The sequence below is a fragment of the Pelodiscus sinensis genome, chromosome 10, assembly GCF_049634645.1.
Source record: "Pelodiscus sinensis isolate JC-2024 chromosome 10, ASM4963464v1, whole genome shotgun sequence".
NCBI classification, from domain to species: domain Eukaryota; kingdom Metazoa; phylum Chordata; order Testudines; family Trionychidae; genus Pelodiscus; species Pelodiscus sinensis.
The window spans coordinates 49,536,874-49,558,411 of NC_134720.1; the positions used below are offsets into that span (position 1 = coordinate 49,536,874).

General features: G+C 62.9%; 2 protein-coding genes across 3 annotated transcripts in view; both read right to left on the reverse strand.

The window, feature by feature from the left end:
* Positions 1-3,049: 3,049 nt before the first annotated feature.
* Positions 3,050-13,454, reverse strand: LOC102450314 (alkaline phosphatase). The gene is made up of 11 exons (XM_075938151.1): positions 13,117-13,454; positions 10,179-10,295; positions 8,190-8,305; positions 7,384-7,558; positions 6,961-7,133; positions 6,183-6,317; positions 5,581-5,650; positions 5,086-5,220; positions 4,269-4,460; positions 3,826-3,942; positions 3,050-3,534 (listed from the first exon to the last, which is right to left on the reverse strand). The coding sequence occupies exons 1-11, from the start codon at positions 13,202-13,204 to the stop codon at positions 3,248-3,250; spliced, it is 1,605 nt and encodes a 534-aa protein (XP_075794266.1). The 5' UTR covers positions 13,205-13,454; the 3' UTR covers positions 3,050-3,247.
* A 6,628-nt stretch (positions 13,455-20,082) lies between these two features.
* Positions 20,083-21,538, reverse strand: part of DIS3L2 (DIS3 like 3'-5' exoribonuclease 2) — a 260,081-nt gene continuing 258,625 nt past the window's right edge. For both annotated transcript variants that reach the window (XM_075938150.1, XM_075938149.1), the window contains one exon: positions 20,083-20,613. In XM_075938150.1, the coding sequence (XP_075794265.1) occupies positions 20,515-20,613 (99 nt within the window). In that variant the 3' untranslated portion in view covers positions 20,083-20,514. The remainder of the gene's footprint in view (positions 20,614-21,538) is intronic.

Consider the following 21,538-nt stretch of genomic DNA (forward strand, 5'->3'; position numbering starts at 1 on the left):
TTTTAATCTCTCTTCACACGGGACCCGTTCCAAACCCTGAATCATATTTGTTGCCCTTTTCTGAACCTTTTCCCATGCCAATCTATCTTTTTTGAGATGAGGTGACCACATCTGCACGCAGTATTCAAGGTGAAGGTGTATCATGGTTTTATATAGAGGCAATGAGATATTCTCTGTCCTACTCTCTATCCCTTTTTTCATGATTCTTTACGTTGTTTGCGTTCCTTACGTTCCCCATCATATTGTATATAGAGTTGGGATTATTTTTCCCAATGTGCATTACTTTGCATTTATCAACATTAAAATTCATTTGCTGTTTTGTTGCTTAGTCTCCTAGTTTGGTGAGATCTTTTTGAAGCTCTTCAGTCTGCTTTGGTCTTAACTATCTTGAGCAGTTTAGTATCAGCTGCAAATTTTGCCACCTCACTATTTACCCCTTTCTCCAGATCATTTATAAATACGTTGAATAGGATGGGTCCCAGGACTGACCCTTGGGGGACCCCACTAGTTACCTCTCTCCACTCTGAAAACTGACCATTTATTCCTACCCTTTGGTTCCTGTCTTTTAACCAGTTCTCAATCCACGGGAGGACCTTCCCTCTTATCCCATGACAACTTACTTTACTTAAGAACCTTTGGTGAGGGACCTTGTCAAAGGCTTTCTGGAAATCTAAGTACACTATATCCACTGGATTCCTCCTTGTCCATATGTTTGTTGACCCTCTTAAAGAACTCTAGGGCTGTGTCTACACTCGCGGCTTCTTGGGTGAGAAATATGCAAATGAGGTCAAGTATCTGAATCCGCAAAAGCGGCGAGGAGTCCTGTGGCACCTTATAGACTAGGGCTATGTCTAGACTGCAGGCTTCTTTCGAAAGAGGCTCTTTCGAAAGCATCTTTCGAAAGAGCCTCTTTCGAAAGATCGCGTCTAGACTGCAGGCGGATCTTTCGAAAGAGAAATCCGCTTTTTCGAAAGAGAGCACCCAGCGAGTCTGGATGCTCTCTTTCGAAGACGGCCTCTTTACATTGAAGAACGCCTTCTTTCGAAAGAGGAGCTTTCGAAAGAAGGCGTTCTTCCTCGTGAAACGAGGTTTACCGCCATCGAAAGAAAAGCCGCATTCTTTCGAAATAATTTCGAAAGAACGCGGCTTGAGTCTGGACGCAGGGGAAGTTTTTTCGGGAAAAGGCTACTTTTCCCGAAAAACCCCCTGAGTGTGGACACGGCCTAACTGAAGTGTTGGAGCATAAGCTTTCGTAGGCAAAGACCCACTTCGTCAGATGCATGCACCTGATGAAGTAGGTCTTAGCCTCATTTGCATGTTGGAGCATAAGCTTTCATGGGCGAAGTGTGGACTATCGACGAGCCTCATTTGCATACCTAATGAGCCGCCATTTTTGCAGAAGAGGCTCATGCGCCAGAAGGAGCTGTCTACACTGCTCCTCTTGCGCAATGCCGTTATTCCTGAAAATAATCGGCATAGCGGCATTGCACAAGGGGGGTTTTGTTGTGCAAGAAGGGGCAGTGTAGACAGCTCCTTCTGGCGCAAGAGCCGCTTCTGCAAAAATGGAGGCTCATTAGGTATGCAAAGGAGGCTCGTGAGCACCCATGGGGGGGGCAGGGCTGGAGTGGCAGGGGGCTGAGGGGCACTAGCTGCACTTAGGGGGAACCCCAGGGCTGAACCAGCAGGGGGCTGTGGGTCAGGAGTGAGGGGCACTGGCAGCGCTGTGAGTGGGGGGCCCAGGGCTGGGCCGACAGGGGGCTGTGGGTCAGGAGTGAGGGGCACCGGCAGACCTGTGAATGGGGGGCCTAGAGCTGGGCCGGCAGGGGGCTGTGGGTCAGGAGTGCGGGGCACTGGCAGACCTGTGAATGGGGAGCCTAGGGCTGGGCCGGCAGGGGGCTGTGGGTCAGGAGTGAGGGGCACAGGCAGCGCTGTGAGTGGGGGGCCCAGGGCTGGGCCGGCAGGGGGCTGTGGGTCAGGAGTGAGGGGCACCGGCAGTGCTGTGAGTGGGGAGCCCAGGGCTGAGAGTAGCAGGGGGCTGTGGGTCAGGAGTGAGGGGCACTGGCAGACCTGTGAATGGGGGGCCTAGGGCTGGGCCGGCAGGGGGCTGTGGGTCAGGAGTGAGGGGCACCGGCAGCGCTGTGAGTGGGGGGCCCAGGGCTGGGCTGGCAGGGGGCTGTGGGTCAGGAGTGAGGGGCACCTCCACTTGTGGGGACCAGACTCCGGAGCAGCAGGCAGCCTGGGGGCCAGCAGGCCAGATGTCGCTGAAGGCAGAGGATGGGGGATGCCTGCCCAGCCCCACCCCACCCCTCCCTGGTCTGAGCTCTCCAGCCCCGTCCCTCGCACTCAGGGCTGCTGCCACCTCCCCGCCTGTCAGACTCCAGCCCCAGCGGAAAGGCCTCGCCGCTCCCACAGGGCCCCTCCACGCCGCACGTACCCCGGGAATTTGGCTCAGACACAGCCCTGGCGCCACCTGGCCTCATAAAGCCAGAGCTGGGCTCCGGGCTGGTGCCACACAGCTCCGCCAGGGGGGCAGCAATTCCCAATGGGCAGTGCCAAAGCCCCTCCCACGGATACAGCCGGAGCAGCAGGGCTGGGCCGTTCCCAGGGAGCCTCGTGTGGCCTGGGACCATCCTGCTGCCCTGCTAGAACGCGCAGCTTGGCCGGTCTGAGCTGCCGCCAGTAGGGCTGGTCCAGGCTCCGTGTGGCTCCGGCTGGGCAGGGAGCCGGGAGCTGTCGCAGCCCCAGAGCCGGCCCATTTACCAAATCACCGAGGGGTGCCCCCCCGCACTCCCATTGCCAGGCCCAAAGGCAAACGCTTCCCCCAAGTCCAGGGCAATAGGTCGTGCCCAGGGCGCTTACGGAAACAGGGAGGGGCCGTGCTGCCGGAGGAGAGGGGGACTCCGTGACGGCCAGAGGGACGGCGCCCTCCCCACACCCAGCCCGTCGCCGGCAGCAGACCCTCGGAGGTACCATGCATCCGCGGTGCTGAGCCCGGCTCACCGGCACCCATTTCAGGGCGGGGGCCTCTGGCAGAGTAAGAGAGGTGGGGAAAAACAAAAGGGCGGATTTTATTTCGGGGGCTGGGGTTGGGAGGGCAGGAGACTTAGTACAAAATTATATACAGCAGCGAGGGAGAGCGTCTCTCTGGTGGGGGCCCGTCTGGGCCAGCCCCGCCCCACAGCCTTGGGGCGCTGTGCCCAGAGAGGGCAGGGGTGTTCCAGGCCCGGCAGCGATCCACGCCCAGCTGTCACAGCCTTCGCAGGAGGGAGGCCGCCCCGAGCGCGAGGAGCGTGAGACGGGGGGACGGGCCGAGGCCTGGCTCGCCTGACCTGGGGCTCGGCAAGGGGCACTCGGGGCCCCCGTGGTACGGCTCCAGGCAGCCCGCGTAGGCCAGCGCGTGCGCCACGTAGTTCTGCTCCTGCACGCCGTGGAAGAGATGGGCCATGGGGCCTCTGGCCATGATGGGCACGTCCTCGCCGGCGTGGGTCTCGGTGTCCAGCGGCACGGCCGCCTGCTGCCGGTAGTCCTTGTCCTCTGCCCGGGCGGTGGGGGAGCCAGACAGAGGGGGCGTGAGCCACGAGCCCGTCTCCCCGCGGCACCCGACGTCTCCCCTGCCTGAGAGCTGGTGGGCTGAGGCGTGAGGCGAGCCTGGTGCCGTAACCCCCAGCCCTCAGCGGGGGCACGTGACCCTCCAGGTCTCCTCCCCGGTGCTGCTAGGCACAAGCTGGCACATGCTCCCCTGAGCATGAGGGGCCCAGCACCTTTCCCCGGGCGCCTGGCAGCCGGGGGGCTCTGGGCCCCGCTGGGGCAGGCGGCGGCTCTTACCGATGGGCAGGGTGCTCACGTCCGGACGGCTGCCGTTGGTGATGGCGTATCCCGGCCCGTTCCCGTACAGGATGCTGGTGTACGGCCGCTTGTCCTCAGCCTTCTTGGGCGCCAGGCCTGTCACGCACAGAGGGGCACATCAGCAGGCCCTCGGCTGGCTCGCGACAGCAGCCCCGGGCAGGCACAACCCCCCTGGGACACAGCTGTGCACCATCGCCCGGGGCAGTGCCCACCGCAGCTGTGCCCAGGGCCCATGGCAAGCCCCAACGGCCATGGTTGCCGCTCAGAGACATGGGGCCTGGGACAGAGGGGGCTGCAGGCTGGGAGTGAGGGGCATCGGCAGAGCTGGGGGGGTTGCCCCTTCTCCTACAAGTACCGAATCCTCCCAAGGGGGTTTCCATGCCCCGCCCCGGCAGCCCCGCGCTCCCCGGCCGGCCCCTCACCGAAGATGCTGTTGCCGCGGGGCGTGCTGCCGCCGAAGCTGAAGACGTGCGAGTGGTCGGCCGTCACCACGGTGAGGGTCTCCGAGGCGTCGGTCAGCTCGGCGGCGCGAGCCACGGCCCGGTCCAGCATGACGGCTTCGCTCAGGGCCTGCTTGGCTCGGCTGCTGTGGTGCCCGTGGTCGATCCTGCCCCGTGCAGAAGGAAGGGAGAGCCCGTTGTGATACCCTCGGGGCAGCCACTGGCGGCTGTGTGGGCTGGGGGGACCCCTACTGGCCGGTATCTGTAGCACTGCCCGGCAGGACGGCTGCCTTAAGTCATGTAGGCAAAGCCCCAACCTGTCGGACCGGTTGAGGGCAGGTAGGGAACGAAGGAAGGGAGGTTTCAGGGGAAGGGGCAGTTGCTGGCTGGGAAACATGAAGGAAGCAGCCTAAGCTGAGGGCTGAGGGCCTGGGGGGGGCAATGGACCCCCTAATTCATGGGGTCTGAGACATCCTGGTCCCGACTCCTGTAGCCACATCAGGTCCAGGCCGTGCTGTATCCTGGAGGAGCAATAACTCCTCTGTTCTACTGGCTGGTGGAGTCTGTTCTGGCTTTACGGGGCTGCAGGACCAGGGGGACCCCGACGCGCCATCACGCCCCCGCCTGGGAACCCCAGCCTCTCCCCTAACCCTCTGCCACAGCACCGGGCTGGCGCCTACGTTGGACCCGAGATCAGAGCTACCTCGGAGGGCCCATAACTCCCCCCGCAGCCCGCTGCGAGCCCCCCCCAGCACCCGCAGCCAGAGGGCCCCCCGGGCCGGCTCCATGGGCCACTCATCTTCCACGAAGAGGAAGAAGCCGCGGGGATTCCTGCGCAGGATGCGGACGGCCTTCTCCGTCATCTCCACAAGGGAGGGGTCGGTGTAGGCGTCGCGGTTCAGCTCGTACTTCATGTCCTTGGGCTCAAAGAGACCTGCCGGGAGGAGCCGCACGCGTCAGGCTCGGGCGCCGCCGAGGGCTGGGCCGGTCCCGGAGGGTGCCCCGGGAGAGGGATCCTATTGACGCCCGCTCTGCGCCCCTGCCAGGCCCCCTGCCCAGCTGGGCCCGGGCTGGCAGTGCACGGGGGCCCATGGGGCAGCCTGCGGCTCGGAGGTCCAGCCCCATGCAGAGGCAGGGCGGGTCCCCCAATGCAGCCAATTCACACACAAGCCATTCCTCCATGGACCAGTCTCATGCGCCCCGCACACCAGCCCTCCCCTCCCCGCCAGGGGCAACCCTGGGGGTGCCCTGCCCGGCTGGCTGGCTCCCTCTGCCACCCCACAGCCAGCCTCACCCAGGAGGTAGTCAGTGGCGTTCTCATCCACGGCGTCCAGGCCTCTCTTGTCCCAGACGTACTGCGCCCCCTGCCGCCAGAACAGACCCGGCTCAGCCCGCGTGCGCTCCGGCACCCCCGGCCATGCCCCGGCCTTCCCCCCGGTACGTGCCACGTGTCGGCCCACGCCCCCCAGGGTGCAAGCCCCGTGCGTGGCTGCTCCAGGCAGCGCGTTCCCGCAGGGCCCGGGGGATACGCGCAGGGACCCAGCCGGCTGCACTGGGGGCCACCCCCGAGCAAGGGGGGTTCCCAGGCCTCCCGATCGAGGAGGGGGGAGGAGGGAATTTCCCGGGGGCCCAGCAGTTCATAGGGGCCCAGAGCTAACAGCAGCAGTGGCAGTGGAAGGAGCCCCGGGTCCCTTTGAATTGCTCTCAGGGCCGGTGGTGGTGGTGGTGGGGGGGGGGGAGACATGCTGTGGTCTGGGTGGTGCTAAGGGCTGACTGCCCGATGCCCCGCCCCCTCCGGGGCACACAGCTGCCCCCCCACCCTGCACTGGGACCCACTAGGGCTGCCGCCCCCCCCAACCCTGCCCCTCGGCTCCAGGGCACGGGCAGAGCTGGCACCTCCTTGGCACTGAGCCACCTCTCGACCAAGTTGAGCCCGTCCTTCCTCGTCCCGCTCTGCTTCGGGTCCTCCGGGTACTCGGGGTCCGGGGTCTTCCGGGGCGTCATGTACATCCTCCCGCCGCCCAGGATCACCTGCAAGCGGGGCGGGGACAGCCCAGACATCAGGGGCACCGGAGCCTTGCACACCCCGGCACCCTCCAGGCTGGGCAGAGCCCGGCCGCTGGGCTCTGAGCCATGGCAACGCCCCCTCTGGCCCACATGGGGACTGCATGGGCTCGCTGTTCGACAAGCAGTTAACCTGTGGAACTCCTTGCCAGAGGATGCAGTGAAGTCTAGGACATTAACAGGGTTCAGAAAAGAGCTAGATAGATTCCTAGAGGTTAGGTCCATCAATGGCAATTAGCCAGAATGGGTAGGAATGGTGTCACTGGCCTCTGTTTCTCTCGGAGTGGGTGACAGGGAAGGGATCCCATGAGGATTACCTGTTGTGATCCCTCCCTCTGGTGTGTCTGGTGTTGGCCACTGTGTGCAGACAGGCCCTGGGGCCGGGGCCCTGCCAAGGTGGGGCTGGGCTGAGGGGCAGCAAGAACAAGTATCATGTCTGTGGGATGAATGCACCCAGCTGCAGCAGGGAAGGGGACAGCTGGCCTGGGGTGAGACCTTGGTAGCCCCCACATGTGACACCTGCCCCACAGATGCTGCGCCTTGCTGAGGGCAGGGCCCCTGCAGGGCCAGGAGGTGCCCCTGGTCTCCCGACCCCTGGCCCCTGGCTCACGTTGATGTCGGTGTTGTGCACCAGCTGGTAGGCGATGTCCCTGCAGCCCTGCCGGACGGCCTCCTTGGGCAGGTCGGCGTCGCTGTACCACTCCCGGTTGACCACGTGGGCGTAGGAGGCGCCCGGCGAGGCGTGCTGCACGCGGGTGGTCGTCACGATGCCCACCGACTTACCTGCCACGCGGGGGGAGGGAGGTGAGTTACTGCCGGCCACGCAAAGGGGGGGCGATCGATGGCCGGGCAGTGCCAACGGGGTGGGCTGGGAGGCCGCAGAGCAGCCCCGTTGTGGCGATGGGGAGAGCCACAGGCAGGGAAGGCACCACGTGCCCGGGCTGGACTGGCACAGAGGCTGCCCGGCCCGTGTTGGCAGGACAGCTCCCTGGCACCGCCCGGGGTGCAGGCACCATCCCCGGCGCTCTCTTACCCGCCTGCTTGGCCCGGTGCAGGACGGAGTAGACCTCGTTGCCCCAGGTGGTGTTGCACTTGCCGTAGGCGGCCGCGGCGCTCACCCCCAGGGTTTTGGCGTTGGCCTTCACCCCGCACAGGTAGGCGGTGCCGGTGCCAGCGCTGTCGGGCACCTGCCGGTCCACGCTGTACGTCTGCAAGACAGCCAGGGGCCGCCAGGCGGCCGTGAGCCCCACGCAGCGCGGGCTGGGCAGCCGGGGGAGGTCTGAGCAGTGGGGGAGATGCCCAGGGTGGTTGGGACCCTCCCTCTAGGCTGCTCCACAGATCCCCGATGGAGTCAGCGCTGCCCCCTATGGCCAGTGGGTGCAGGGCACGGGAGACCCCAGGCCAGCTCCTCCCCCGCAGCGGCATTCAAAGCCCTCTCCCCCTCCCTGCTTTCACCACATCACAGGCCAACCCGGCTGAGTGCCCCCCACCCTGCTCTCCTCCGCCCCCCAACTTCCCTGGGTGCTCCCCTGCAGGGAGGCCAGACTCTCCCCGGCCCACCCAGGGGCATCCCCCCCACGTTGGCTGCCAGGCCAGGGAGGGCCGACCCCTCATGGGACACTTCCCCTTGCTGACAGGCCCCCAGAGCGCTTGGGGGGTAGGGGCCCTGGGCCGCGAGAGCCGAGCCGGGAGCCCGACAGGTAGGGGTGCTGGGGCAGAGAGCTGGCCCTGGCCTATCTTAAGGCTCATTTGGACCCTCCCCCAGGCTCTGCTGAGGGCCATCGCCAGCACCCTCTGCTCCTCCCCTGGGCCCTGCCCTTCCGGCGGCTGAGCGCTCACCTTGGCGAGGGCGACGTAGGGGAAGGTCTCCATGGCCAGCCGGCTGTCCTCGCCCGGCCCTCCCTCCAGCTGCCCCTTGTAGATCCGAGCGGCAGAGACGGTGGAGATGCCCATGCCTGCAAGCCCAGCCCTGGCGTTACTGTCGCAGCCCGTGCGCCAATGGGGCACTGCCCGGATCGACCAGCAGGGGGCGCTGCGGAGCTGCCTTGTGGATCTGTTTCGGAGCGGCCGGCACCACTGTTGAAAGGCGGGTGCCCAGCAGCCCCCAGCTCCGTGCGGTGTGGCAGGACGGGCTGAGTCACACGGTCCCTGCCGTTCCTGGGAGCATCCCAAGGGGCGGGCAGGTGCCACGGCTGTTCTGCAGCCAGCGAGGATGCCAGGGGGCAGCGGGCACGCGGCGATACCAGTGCTGGGCCTGGAGCAGGCGAGGGCGAAGGCCTGTGCTCCCGGCAGGCCCGGGGCTGACAAGCAAAGCCCCAGTGTTCCCCTGGCACAGGCGCCTGGGCCCTGAAGCCCCGTGCTGGAGCCTGCTCCCATGCTGGCCCCGTCGCCCACTGCTGGATGGACTCAGAACTGCGCGCTGGCCGGGCAAAGGCCTGGCACAGCTACCAGCTCTCAAAAACTCTGCCCAGAGGGCTCGGCACCAGCCCGGGGTCTGACGTGGCTCAATTCTATTCCCAGTTCTGCTAACCAACCCCCCTCGTGCCTCAGTTTCCCCTCCTGCGACATGGGGCGCTGCCCCCAGGGCTGCGTGTCCGGAGCCTGCAGAGAGCAGAGCTGTCAGCAAGCCGGGCCTGGCTGTGGCTAGGAGAGGAATTTTATCTCGGGGCTGTTGCTCCTGGCACAGGTGGCTCCAGCTGGAAAGGGCCAAGGTTGGGGCGACCCAGCACAGCACGCCCCAGAGCCATTCACAGCCCTGCCGTGATTTACAAGCTTCCCCTGCAACGTTCGCCAGGCCCAGCCGCCCGCTGCCAGGGCCTGCGCTACAGACACAGGGAGCTGCCAGACCCCAGGCCTGCCAAGTGGTCTCCAGCAGCCAGGGAGGGGAGGGAAGGGCAGGGCAGAAGGAGGAAGGGAAGGGGGGAGGGCAAGGCAGGCCAGAAGAGGGGAGGGGAGCGGAGGGAAGGGCGGAAGTGGGGAGGGGAGGGCAGAAAAGGGGAGGGGAGGCAGAGCAGGGCAGAAGGGAGTCACAGGCAGATCCCTTTGGAGGTCCCAGGGGAGATGAGCCGATGGGGGTGGAGGGGGGGATGAGGGCAGCCTGCACTCCAGGAAGTGTTTCCAGAGCAGGCAGGGTTCTGCCTCTGCCAAGCTGCTGCCCCACCCCCGAACCAGGCCCATTCCCTGCCGTGGGAGAGCCACAGAGCCCCAGTGGGCACCCAGCCCCTCCGAACAGCCGGCTGTGGCTGCGCACGGCACCCTTCACCCGCACCAGCTGGTGCTCGAGGGCTGCTGGGGACACTGAGGCACAGGGTGGGGCCCCATGGGGAGAGGAGCCCTCCCAGCCTGGCCTCGCTGCTATGGAGGGACACACAAGCCGCAGTCACTGCTCCCTTGGCTGCCAGCAGCAGGGAAGTGCTACTGGGCTGAGCTCAGAGCAGTCACCCCCATGCCCGCCTGTCCCCAGGCACTGGTGCCCTGCCAGCTAATGCTGCCCCATGTCCAGCCACTGGGTCAGGTTCCGGTCACAGACAAACCTCCGCGAGGGCCGGGGCACCGGGCAGCCGCAGCGATGGCAACAGGCCTGCACTGCCGCAGCCAGGGGCCGTGACCTGCTCCACCCAGCTGGCACAAAAGTTTAAGAGACCCCCTGCCTCCTCCAGAAGCTGCAGGGTGCCCAGGCCAAGCTGCCAATGCAGTACCTTGGCTGGGGGAGGCTGGGGACCAAGCCCAGTGAGCAAAGGCAGATAAGCAGAGTGAAGGGAGCCGGGCACTCAGCTCTCCCTGCGCGGGTGCCGGGACCCAGTGCCAGCAGGCGGGCACCATACTCACCATCGCCCAGGAAGAGAACGATGTTCTTGGCACGGTGGGTGATGGGCACCAGGGTCAGTGCTGACTCCAGAGTCTTCCTGGCTCTCTCGTTCCAGTAGGCAGGGGCCTTCTCATGCTCTGAAAGGCAGGGCAGTGCGGGTCAGGGCCTGGGCACAGCTACCCAGAGCAGGGGGCAGACAGGCTGCGGGTGCTGCAGGAAGGGTGGAGACTATGGCAGGTGGCACGACTTGCCATGCTCCATGGTGCTTGAGTGAGCACCAGCCGTGGCTCCCTGCATGGCCAAGCCCTGGCATGCTCCCTCCAAGCCGGGAGTGCAGATGCAGCCTGGTTTGGAACAGAATGGGGGTCTTCCCTTGGCTCACTGGGGCTCGTGGGTCAGGACACAGTCCCAAGTGTCCCAAGCCCTCTAAGCCAGCATCTCCCTGCTGAGAATCAGGCCCTGCCAGCCCAGCCCTGCCCCGGCAGTTAACCCAACATCTGCTGGCGACTGGCCCTGGGCCCGCAGGGTCCTCCTATAGCAAACCGAGCCTGGCAACCCCTCACTCAGGGACTGGATCACCAGCACGGCCCACCCAGCACTCTCACCCTGCTTCACACCACAGGCGACTGTGTGATCCCTGCGGCCTGCAGGGGGCACCAGAGAACAACGGCCCAAGTAGCATGCAGCTGTGTGATTAGTGCGGCCTGTAGGGGGCGCCAGAGAGCGATGGGCCAAGTAGCACACAGCTGTGTGATCCCTGTGGCCTGCAGGGGGCGCCAGAGAGCGATGGGCCAAGTAGCGCACAGCTGTGTGATTGGTGCGGCCTGTAGGGGGCGCCAGAGAGCGATGGGTCAAGTAGCGCGCAGCTGTGTGATTGGTGCGGCCTGTAGGGGGCGCCAGAGAGCGATGGGCCAAGTAGCACACAGCTGTGTGATCCCTGTGGCCTGTAGGGGGCGCCAGAGAGCGATGGGCCAAGTAGCGCGCAGCTGTGTGATTGGTGCGGCCTGTAGGGGGCGCCAGAGAGCGATGGGCCAAGTAGCGCGCAGCTGTGTGATCCCTGTGGCCTGCAGGGGGCGCCAGAGATCAATGGCCCAAGCAGCGCACAGCTGTGTGATCCCTGTGGCCTGCAGGGGGCGCCAGAGATCAATGGCCCAAGCAGCGCACAGCTGTGTGATCCCTGTGGCCTGCAGGGGGCGCCAGAGATCAATGGCCCAAGCAGCGCACAGCTGTGTGATCCCTGTGGCCTGCAGGGGGCGCCAGAGATCAATGGCCCAAGCAGCGCACAGCTGTGTGATCCCTGTGGCCTGTAGGGGGCGCCAGAGAGCGATGGGCCAAGTAGCACACAGCTGTGTGATCCCTGTGGCCTGTAGGGGGCGCCAGAGAGCGATGGGCCAAGTAGCACACAGCTGTGTGATCCCTGTGGCCTGCAGGGGGCGCCAGAGATCAATGGCCCAAGCAGCGCACAGCTGTGTGATCCCTGTGGCCTGCAGGGGGCGCCAGAGATCAATGGCCCAAGCAGCGCACAGCTATGTACTAAAGGTGGCTCACGTGCCACTGGTTCCCGGTTGCTGAGTTTGGGGGGGTCCAGGCTGCCCAGCATGCGGGGCTAGTGCTGCTGGCCCGACCTGTGTGACACGAGTGGGTTGGAGCTGCCGGCTGAGTCTAGGGTCTGGGCAGCTGTGCACAAAGGGGTTGGAGCTGGGGCAGCCAGCCGGCCCTGCAAGCTCCAGAGTCCATGGCAGCCACATGGCGAGGGTCTGGGACTCCTGCTCGGCCCCAACAGGTCAGTCACACAGTGGGGTCAGGGCCACCCTGTGCAATATGAGGGCTCCTCCGCTGTCTCCCTGCAGGGGTATTGCCGAGGTAACTAAGGTGCAAGCAGCTTGCTGCTAGGGACTGGGGACACTGGAGACCTGTTACTGGACAGCCCCCTCCTCTGATCATGGCACGAGCCAAGCGAGTCAAACCCCAGATCTTAAGAGCACGAGGGGCCCCTTGCCCTCTGTTCATCCGCAGACCTGCCCCTACAGCAGGTCCTGGAGGTCAAACGCCGCTCCCTTTCCCCAGCAGAAGATGGGCCCCCAAAAGCGATTCCCTCCCCCGCCTCGGCTCTCTCACAGCACCACGCAGCCTAGCAAGGAAAGGACTTGCAGCGGGCCCCCTCCCCAGGCTGTGGGGCAGGGGCTTCTGAGCACATTTCGATTACCTTTCCCAGTCACGCCTCTTGATACTGCCTCACACACAGGCGCAATGCGCTCCCTGACAGTCCTGTCCTTGCCAGGGGCTTTCCCCTACAGCTCATGGCCTGGCCTTGCTTGGCTTTGGCACCTGGGCACTTAGCACGGCGGCTGTGTGCCCCCAGCACGAGCACATGGAGAGCAAATCGGCTCCATGGACTCCCCTCCCCAAGCCCTCGCCCAAAGTAAAGCTTTTAACATCTGCCAGCCCAGTAGCTGCTTCAGGGACCTTTCTCTGCTCTCTCCAGTGTGGGGGTGGGGAACCTACCGCCCGGGGCCAGATCCTGCCCCCAGCTTACTTGAATCCGGTCCTTGAGGCTCAGGGCTTCCATCAGCCCTGTGGCCCCCCTCGCACTCAAAGCCTGCACCCCTACTCTGCTCCTGCGCCCACCCTCCCACCCACACACTCAAGTCTGCTTCCCGGCAGCCCCCACCCACACACCAAACTCCTCATTTTGGCCTTACCCCAGTGTGTAGGAGGGGCAGAAAATCTACTAGCCTGCCCCCCCCCCCCCAGGCTCTGGCATCTGACAGGAATGTGAGGGGGTTTCCTGGTTTTCGGTTTTGCTTTTCACTTTTCTGCGGCCCCCAACTCCCAAAAGGTCCCCGCCCCACTCTAGCGCGACCAGCACCCGCCCGTCTGCCCACGCCCCAGAGGGTCCCGCTCGGGCCCATCGCTGAGCCAAAGAGACGCTCGTTAGCTGCAGGGTTTGCTTCTCACCTAAGGCGGCGGGTGCAGCAGAGAGCCGGGCTGCGAGGCAGATGCAGAAGCAGAGTCCAGCGGCGGCCAGGTGTTGCACTGGGCTCATGTTGCAGGGCGGGGGATCCCTCGGCACGCTCCGCCTGGCTCCCTCGGGGGAAGGCGCCGGCTCTTATAGCGCTTCCCTTCACCTTTGGACCGGCTGGCACGTTGCCCAATGTGGTGGGGTGGTAACGTCCGGCTGCAGAGGGGGAAGCGGCGCTGATAACGCTCAAGGCGGCCAGACCCCACCGGGATGACAGTGGGGAACGGGGCTGGTGGGTCTCCTCAGCCTTCCGCCCTGCAGAGGGTCCCTCAAATACTCTGCTAGTGGCTGCCCGCTCTGGCCAAGCCCCTTCCCCCGCTTCCCCCCAGGTGCCAGCATCACCACAAAGCTATTGTTGGAACATTAACAAGCCTAGATTAGCGACCCCCCCCCCCAGCCCAGGACAAGGCCTGTGTGGGGCGGTGCAGGGTGAGAGACCCGCTGGTTTGGCCCCTCTGATAAGGGGCTGAGCTATTTAACTTGCAAACGAAGGAGGCGGCTTTGCAGTCACTCAGGAAACCTGTGAGGAAATCGCAGACCCTGTTCCTGTCCAAATTCCACCCTCCTCGGCCCTGTCCATGCTGGCTCCGGCCACCTAAGTCCCCCCACCCGTGGGCCCCGTCTGACTGGTGACTGGAGTCTTCCTCTCTTGACCCAGCTGCAGAGCAACATCACAGGTGTCCTCGCTCCACCCCAGCAATGAGCGAAGTGACTTGACGATTTGGCTCTTTAGTGTGGACGTGGGCAGAGCTCGGAGGCTGGTCGGCCTAGGATCTAGCCCTGGCCCTGCCACTGATGTGAGTTACGTAATTCCTGGAGGGCAGGTCCACCAATGGATTAGCCAAGACAGAGGGGGGCAGCCAGTGTTCCCCGTAAGTTGGATACTTGGGCGGCCACGCTGGAGAGAGTCCAACGCCGCCCAGCTGATTAGCCGAGCGCACAGTCTCCTCACCCTGCAGCGTGTGTTGCTATTGGTGGTGCACCTCCGCACATGGGCGCACAGAACTTTTATTCCGCTCATGGGTGGGAAAAATCAGAGGGAACATGGGTGTTATTGCCACAGGGGCACACACGGCGCCGTTCTGCTGCTGAATCCGAGGCAGCCCTGGGGAGGGGAGGGGAAGCCGGCTCCGAGGGGAAAGCCCTTAGCCCACAGCTCAACGGGACGTGTGATGCGCACAGGACTCCAGGGGGGTCTCTGCTCAGACCAGGCAGACCTGCACCATGGGGCAAAGGGGCTTTGCTTGGGCTTTTCAAGGGGGTGGGACTCCGTGTGTCCGGTGTTACTGATTTCATGAGGGGAGGGGAGGGGCAGTTTGTTGTGGCAGGGACCAGCACAGAAGAGTGACCTGGAGAATGGAGACCCCAGCGACTGGTGACTCGGAGGGCACAGCTGGTTCCAGCCCGTGGGAAGCTGCGGAGGGGGGACCCTGACCTGCCCCGGTGGTTCCAGCCGAGGGCAGAGGATGGAGGAGAGGGGAGGTGGAGATGAGAGGGGCCCAGGTGACCCTGCTTACCTGGACAGAGGCAGGGCTCGGGGGCAGCCGATATCGGATGCCCAGCTGGAGCTCTGCCTAGCACAGTCTCCGGACTGGGTAGCGCGAGCGGGCAGGGCTGAGTCGCGCTGGGCTGGAGGGGCCAGGCCGACAGGCCTGCGAGTTCCTGTGCTGGGTGCAAAGCTCAAGAAACTCTCCTGTGCTGTGCTGGCTGAGAGTCACCCGGGTCTAGAGATCACGGCTGCACTAGTCCCTCTGGAGTCCAGCCTGAGGGGACGGCCCAAGGGACGGGCAGGCTGGGAGCTCCCAGAGGCCGGTTCCAGGAGGCAAAGGGGCATGGGCGAAGGCCAGGCTGGAGCGGGGCAGGGCGGGGTGCTGGAGGAAGGACCGGCCATGCTGGTTGCACGGGGCCTAAGGAGGTTATATCCACAGCGCTGAACCAGTTCCGGGGAGGCACCGCCCCCGGATGGGCTGCAGCCGGACTGTCTCAGGCTTGTCTACACTAGAAAGTTGGTTTCTTACATCACTTGAGTTCGTGTCAGCATAAGCCAACTTGTAACCCCTCCCCCCGCCCCACGTTCCTTTCCCAGCGTTTCTGGGCTCTTAACCCACTTTGGAAGTGGCAGAAATCTGCTCCAGAACGAATTACCCCGGGATAAGGTTGGTGTGGACACAAGTCAACTGTTCCCTGCCAACAGTCCTCCCATTGCTATCCCACACTGCACCACTTCCCACCCGTCTAGCCCGTGTGGCTAGCTGGGCTCTCAGCTACACTGGTGTCATCTTGACTGGCTGCCCCCCCCCCCCCGTTTAAATGTGGGCACACCCCTACAGGCGCCCCTTCACGGTGCCAGCGGGTGTCAAGGTCACATGGCCAGAGACTGTGCTAGCAGCCCTCTGCTTCTGCATGGTCCTGTCTGGAGATCCTGGAGTCCCTTGCTTGGGGCCACAAATCACGGCCTGTCCCATTTTACCAGGCGATCCCTAAGCAGCTATTGGAGCAACTGCAGGAGAGGTGCTCTCAGGACATGGCCCGGTGCCATGGCAAAGCCAGTGGAGCGAGGGGAACGCAGGAAAGGCACCCTGGAGATTTCTGAGCCTGCCTCAAGTCCCAGAATTCCAGGCGGTTTGGGGAGGGATCCTGCAATGCCCGTGGGAAAACCCCCAGAATGCCCAGCGTGGGCACTGTGTGCCGTGCGCCAGCCGCCCCGAGCACCGTGCAGCGGTGTAAGGAACGTGCAGAGCCGGGCGGTCGTGGCGACGTGAACCGGACATCACCGGGGGCTGCTCCCATTTGGGGTGCTCCCGTGGGAAAAGGCAGCCCGGGAACGCGCCGGACGAGGCCTGTGGCACTTTGCCCTGTGCGGGGATAGAGGGGACGGCCCGCTAGGGCTTTGGCTGCACTTTAAAGCGGCAGATCCCCTGTGTGAACCACCTCTGCAAGGGGCGTCGCTAACCGCGCTGGCCTGGTTCTCACGGGCGCTGTAACGTGCGGTGCTCGGGCGGGGGGGGGGGGGGGTCTGTGTGTGCGTGTTTCTCTGGGCGGCAGTGGCGTAGCGAGGAGAGGCGGGGCGGCGGGGGGGGGGGAGGCAGTTCCCCCGGGGTTCCACACTAGGGGATGCCATCTCCTCTACTCCCCGTCATCTTCCGGCCTGCCTGCTCCTCCTCCGCCCGCCGGCTGGAGCCTCTTCCCCACCTCTCCGCCCCCAGCCCGACCCTCCTCCATCTCCAGGGCTCCTCCACGCAGCACCCTTCCCTGGCCGCTGGAGGGTTAGTGCATGTGGAGACCCAGCCCCAATTTGAAGGGGGGGGGGAGATGCTGTACAAGCTCCCCTCCCCCTCCCAGGCCTTTGCCCCCGGGGCACATAACTTGCTACAGCCCTGCTGGGTGTGTGTGTGTGTGTTTCAATCTGTGTGTGTGTGTGTCTCTCTCTGTGTGTGTTTTCACACCCCTGAACTAGAAAGTTACAGCGCTGTAACATGCCAGCATAGACTTAGCCTAAGCCACTTACTGGCTACAAACGCGGCTCCAGCTGGCTTTGCAGGCACATTTTTCGTTGCTTGGCAGGTCCCCGTACAAATGGCCCCGGGGTTAGTCAGCTTGCTTACAACCTAGATGTGGCTATTGTAAGGTGGGTGTGTAACTGGCTGGATAACCATGCTCAGAGGGTGTATCTAGACTACAGGATTTTTTCGAAAAAAACATCCCATGTCTAGACTGCCGCCGTGCTCTTTCGAAAGTAAATGGAAAGAACGCGGCGGTTTTTTCGACCGCGGAAAACCTCATTTTACGAGGAAGAACGCCTTTTTTCGAAGTGCTCTTTCGAACACAGGCGCTATGTACTGCAAACTGTGCTTTTTGGAGAGCATCCAGACTCCCTGGGCACGCTCTTTCGAAAGAGCGGCTTGCTTTTTCGAAAGTTCTGGCTGTAGTCTAGACGATCTCTTTCGAAAGAGGCTTGTAGTCTAGACGTAGCCAGAGAGTCGTTATTAACGGTTCCCAGTCATGCTGGAAGGGCAGAGCAAGTGGGGTTCCGCAGGGGTCTGTTTCGGGACCGGCTCTGTTCAATATCTTCATCAACGATTTAGATGACGGTATAGAGAGTACGATTATTAAGTTTGCAGAGGATACCAAGCTAGGAGGGGTTGCAAGTGCTTTGGAGGATGGGGTCATCATTCAAAATGAACTGGACAAACTGACATAAACAGGATGATGTTTAAGAAGGACAAATCTAAAGTGTTTCACGTAAGAAGGGACAATCCGTTCCACACATACAGAACGGGAAGGGACTGTCTAGGAAGGAGTATTGCAGAAAGGGCTCTAGGTGTCATGGAGTACCACAAGATAAACATGAGTCAGCAGGGTGACACTGCTGCAAAAAAACTAAACATGTTTCTGGGAGGCATTCATAGGAGTGTTGTGAGAAAGACACGAAAAGTCGTTCTTCCACTCTACTCTGTGCTGATTGGGTTTCAATTGGAGTAGTGGGTCCCGTTCTGGGCACCGCATTTCAGGAAAGATGTGGAGAAATTGGAGAAGGTCCAGAGAAGAGCAGCAAAAATGATGAAATGTCTAGAGAACATGAGCTATGAGGGAAGACTGAAAGAATTGGGCTTGTTTAGTTTGGAAAAGAGAAGACTGAGGGGACATGAGAACGGTTTTCAAGTATCTAAAAGGGTGTTATAAGGAGGAGGGAGAAAACATGTTCTCCTTGGCGTCTGGGGATAGGACAAGCAGCAATGGGCTTCAACTGCAGCAAGGGAGGTTTAGGTTGGACATGAAGAAGAACAATTTTTCTTCCTGTCCGGGTGGTTAAACACTGGAATAAATTGCCCAGGGAGGTTGTGGAATCTCCATCTCTGGAGATATTGAAGAGCAGGTTAGACAGACATCTATTGGGGTGATCGACATGGTACTTGGTGACTCTCGAGGTCCCTTCCAGTTCTCTGATTCTATAATTCTATGCTCTTGCCACATTTTCCAAGCAGCGTAGGGGCTGCCTGCAAGGTTGGCTCCCTCTCACCTGCTCTCGCCGCTCCTAACCGATCCGCACGGCTTGCGACAGCTGCAGGAGCCAGGCGATCGCTGTTACGCTTCGGAAACATGGTCTAGGTTTGGGTCACGCTCCCCATCAAGGTTTATTGCATTTCACTCACATTTGCTCAGCGTCCAGGGGGGTGACAGTGTGTCCGAAAGAAAGCTGCTAGTGCATGCATAAGCAAAGCAAGGCGGGCGGCGAAGGGTCTCTGGAGCCGAGCCACAGAGGAGTCAGTGGAGAATTTCTTGCGTTTGCATATTTGTCCCATTTCCTCTCTGCAGACATTGAAAAACTGGCCTGTAGCTTCTTTCTGGGTTAACAGATGCCCCCACGGACTCTTAACCTCTTTTCTGCCCAGGGAGGCTGTGGAATCTCCATCTCTGGGGATATCTAAGAGCAGGTTGGACAGACACCTGTCAGGGACGGTCTAGATGGTGCTTGGTCCTGCCAGGGGGGTCGGGGACTGGACTCGATGACCTCTCGAGATCCCTTCCAGTTCTATTTATGTACCGATGAGGCTCATGGCTGCAACGATACTGTCAAAAGCCAGGACAAGTTCAGCAGAAGACTCTGAGATCCAGCGCCCAGGGGGTTAGCCCTGCCGACCGGAGCGGCCAGAGGAGCCGGGGGAAGGTGGGTCTCAGAGAACTGGGGCCCAAGCCACCCCAGCTCTACCGACCGCCTGGGTTAGGTGAACTGTGAGGCAGTCCCTGCTGTTCAAGGCCCACGTGCTTTCCTGGACCCGTCTCCTCCCCCCAACACTCAGGCCTTGCCTAGACGCGGGCTAAACAGGGGCTGCCGGAGAGGTGTCGGTGCCCAGCCACTGCCTTTAACACAAGCTGGTCCGGAGCAGCTGTCACTCGAGCAGTTTAGTATGACGCTGCCTTGTGCACACTAGCCAGGGCCAGCGTGAGCTACCATCTCCCCCGGACTCTGGGCTAGGCCCAGGACGCAGGAGCCGGGTACCCAGAGCGCCGGCAGAAGGCTGCGGGGGCGGGGCAGCGTTAAGCAAGCTCTAGGCGGTTTCTGAGCTCATGACCTGAGGGAGTCGGGAACCTGCTGTTCTCCTTCGGCAGGATGACCCTGGCCTGTGCCAGATGACTCACGGCTTCATCCCCCTGCAAACCTTCCCCTTTCCCCTCCCCCGCTGCTCCCCCCTCAGATGCCAGCGCGCCGGCCGTGACTTGTGCCAGGCCTGGGGCGGCGTCCGGCTGGAGCGCACGAGCCCGGCGCTGGCTCACGGGGCAGCGCGGGGAGAGGAGCTGAGCAAGGCTGGCCTGGGATGAGTCAACCCGGCCGCAGGGCATGGGGAGCATGCGAAGGTCACTGCAGGGCAGGCGTGGGGATCAGGGCACTTTTGTCTCCACAGCAGGCTGGCCGGAGGGGAGGGAATATCTGAAGGGGGGGGGCTGTGTTTCCTTCCTACCATCCCCAGATGATCCGGGGGCGAGGGGCTCCGTGTGCCTCCTGAGTTTGACCCAGACTGGTGTGCTCCACCTGCGCAGCTTTCCCCCAGGGTCCTCCGCCTCCACCGGAGCCCAGGAAACACCTTCTCCAGCAGGCCCCCTGCATCCCTGGCCGGAGGGTTCTCCTGGAACGCGGGGAGCAGCTGGGTTAGGCAGCCAAAGGCTCCAGGCAGCCCGACAGATCGGCACAGCGAGCGAGACCGCCAAGAGCAGACGCCTCGGCCCCCCACTCCTCTGTTGTGCGAGTGCCACCGGAGCGGGAAACGCAGATGCCGCCGCATGATCTGCGATTTCACAACGTGCCGAGGGACAGCGAGTGCGGAGAGGCCCGCGCCTGCCGGGAAGACGAGTCACTGCCGAGGATTCCCGCACTCGGAATGCAGAGGAGACCAAACAAAACCCACGCGCAGGCCAGCGCCGGCCAGATCTTTATTGCACGGTGCAGAATTCAGCAAGAGACCCGGGTTCTCCCACGGCTGGGAACGTCCCGGGACAGCAGCAGCCTCTCTGCCTCCCGAGAGGACGCCCGTCTCCAGTATTGCCGCTCCAGCTACGCAGGGGGCAGGGGAGGGGCGGTCAGCAGCATTAAAAAAAAAAAAGGCTAAAAAATATTTTAGAAACAGCCCCCAAGTTCCTGCAACATCTGCCCCTTTCAGGCAGGAGAGCCCCCAACTCCCCCCAGGTTAAAATCCAAAGCGAAATAAAACGGAATTCATTTAAAAGCCTCGAGCAAGCGAGGGCAGGGCGGCGCGGGGCCGGGGCCGCACACAGGGGTCTGGCAGCGCGGCGGAGCGGCAGTCACGACGGGCCGGGCTGGCCGGCGCCCTCGGCGCTCACTTCTCTCGGCCCGGCCTCTTGAGCACAGCGCTGTACCTCAGGGGGCCGCTGTCCGGCGTCAGGGCGACCTCCACCAGGGTGAAAATGGTGATCGTCTGCAGCCAGGGAGAAAAGACACAGAGGCCTGGGGTTAGCTGGCTGGGAAGGACGGGCGAGTCTGCGGCTGCCCATGCTTCCCCGACCAAGGGACCACTCTACCAGCCCGCCAGGAGCTGGAGCAGCTGGAGAAGCCGCCCGGGAAAGCTCAGCTCTCAGCAGGAGACGCAACCTGTGGAGGCTCCTGCCTGCCAGCCTGGGGCATCTGCCACCTCGCAGGGAGGATGAGGAAGGATTGGGGGGGGGGGGGGGGTGCGATACAGAGGCAGGACCTAGGTGGTTTGTGAACTCTCAAGCCGTTAGCAGCTCCCTGCTGTGTGATTGGCATTGCAGGGGCTCCGCTGGCCAGCTCACTGCCACGTGCCCCACGGCGAGCCCCGAGCAGACTAGAAACGTGGGGAAAGGGCGGGGCCGAGACGGGGCCTTCCCAGCCAGGAGCAGGCCCCGCACCAAGGCCAGGCGGCTCTTCCATCCCCGCAGTGCGGTGCGGTCTGGCTTCGAGCTCTGACTAGCAGCTGCAGTGTCAGAACCTGCTACCCCTTCGTTAGCATCAAAGGGCTCGTCTGCCCCGCGCTTAGCAAGCAGGACGCGCCGCGTGCCCAGCGTCTACAGACCGTACGGCCCTGACACGGGCACCAAGGGCCACTTAGACCCACAATGAAATTCAGGGGCCTGCAGGAAATGACAGGAGAGACCCCCCAGGGGCTGGGGGTTATGGGGCTCGGGGGGTCTGGGTCCTCACCCCCACTCTGCCAGACGCCCTGTGTGGCCTTGGCCAAGTGTCCATCTCTCGGTGCCTCAATTCCCCTCCACAAAAAGGAACAAATTCTTCCTCTCCCCCACCCTGTGTGTCTGGTTATTTCGAGTGGCAGCTCCCCAGCCCCCGGGCCCTGCTCTGTCGCTTACGAGGGGCCTGGTCAGCGC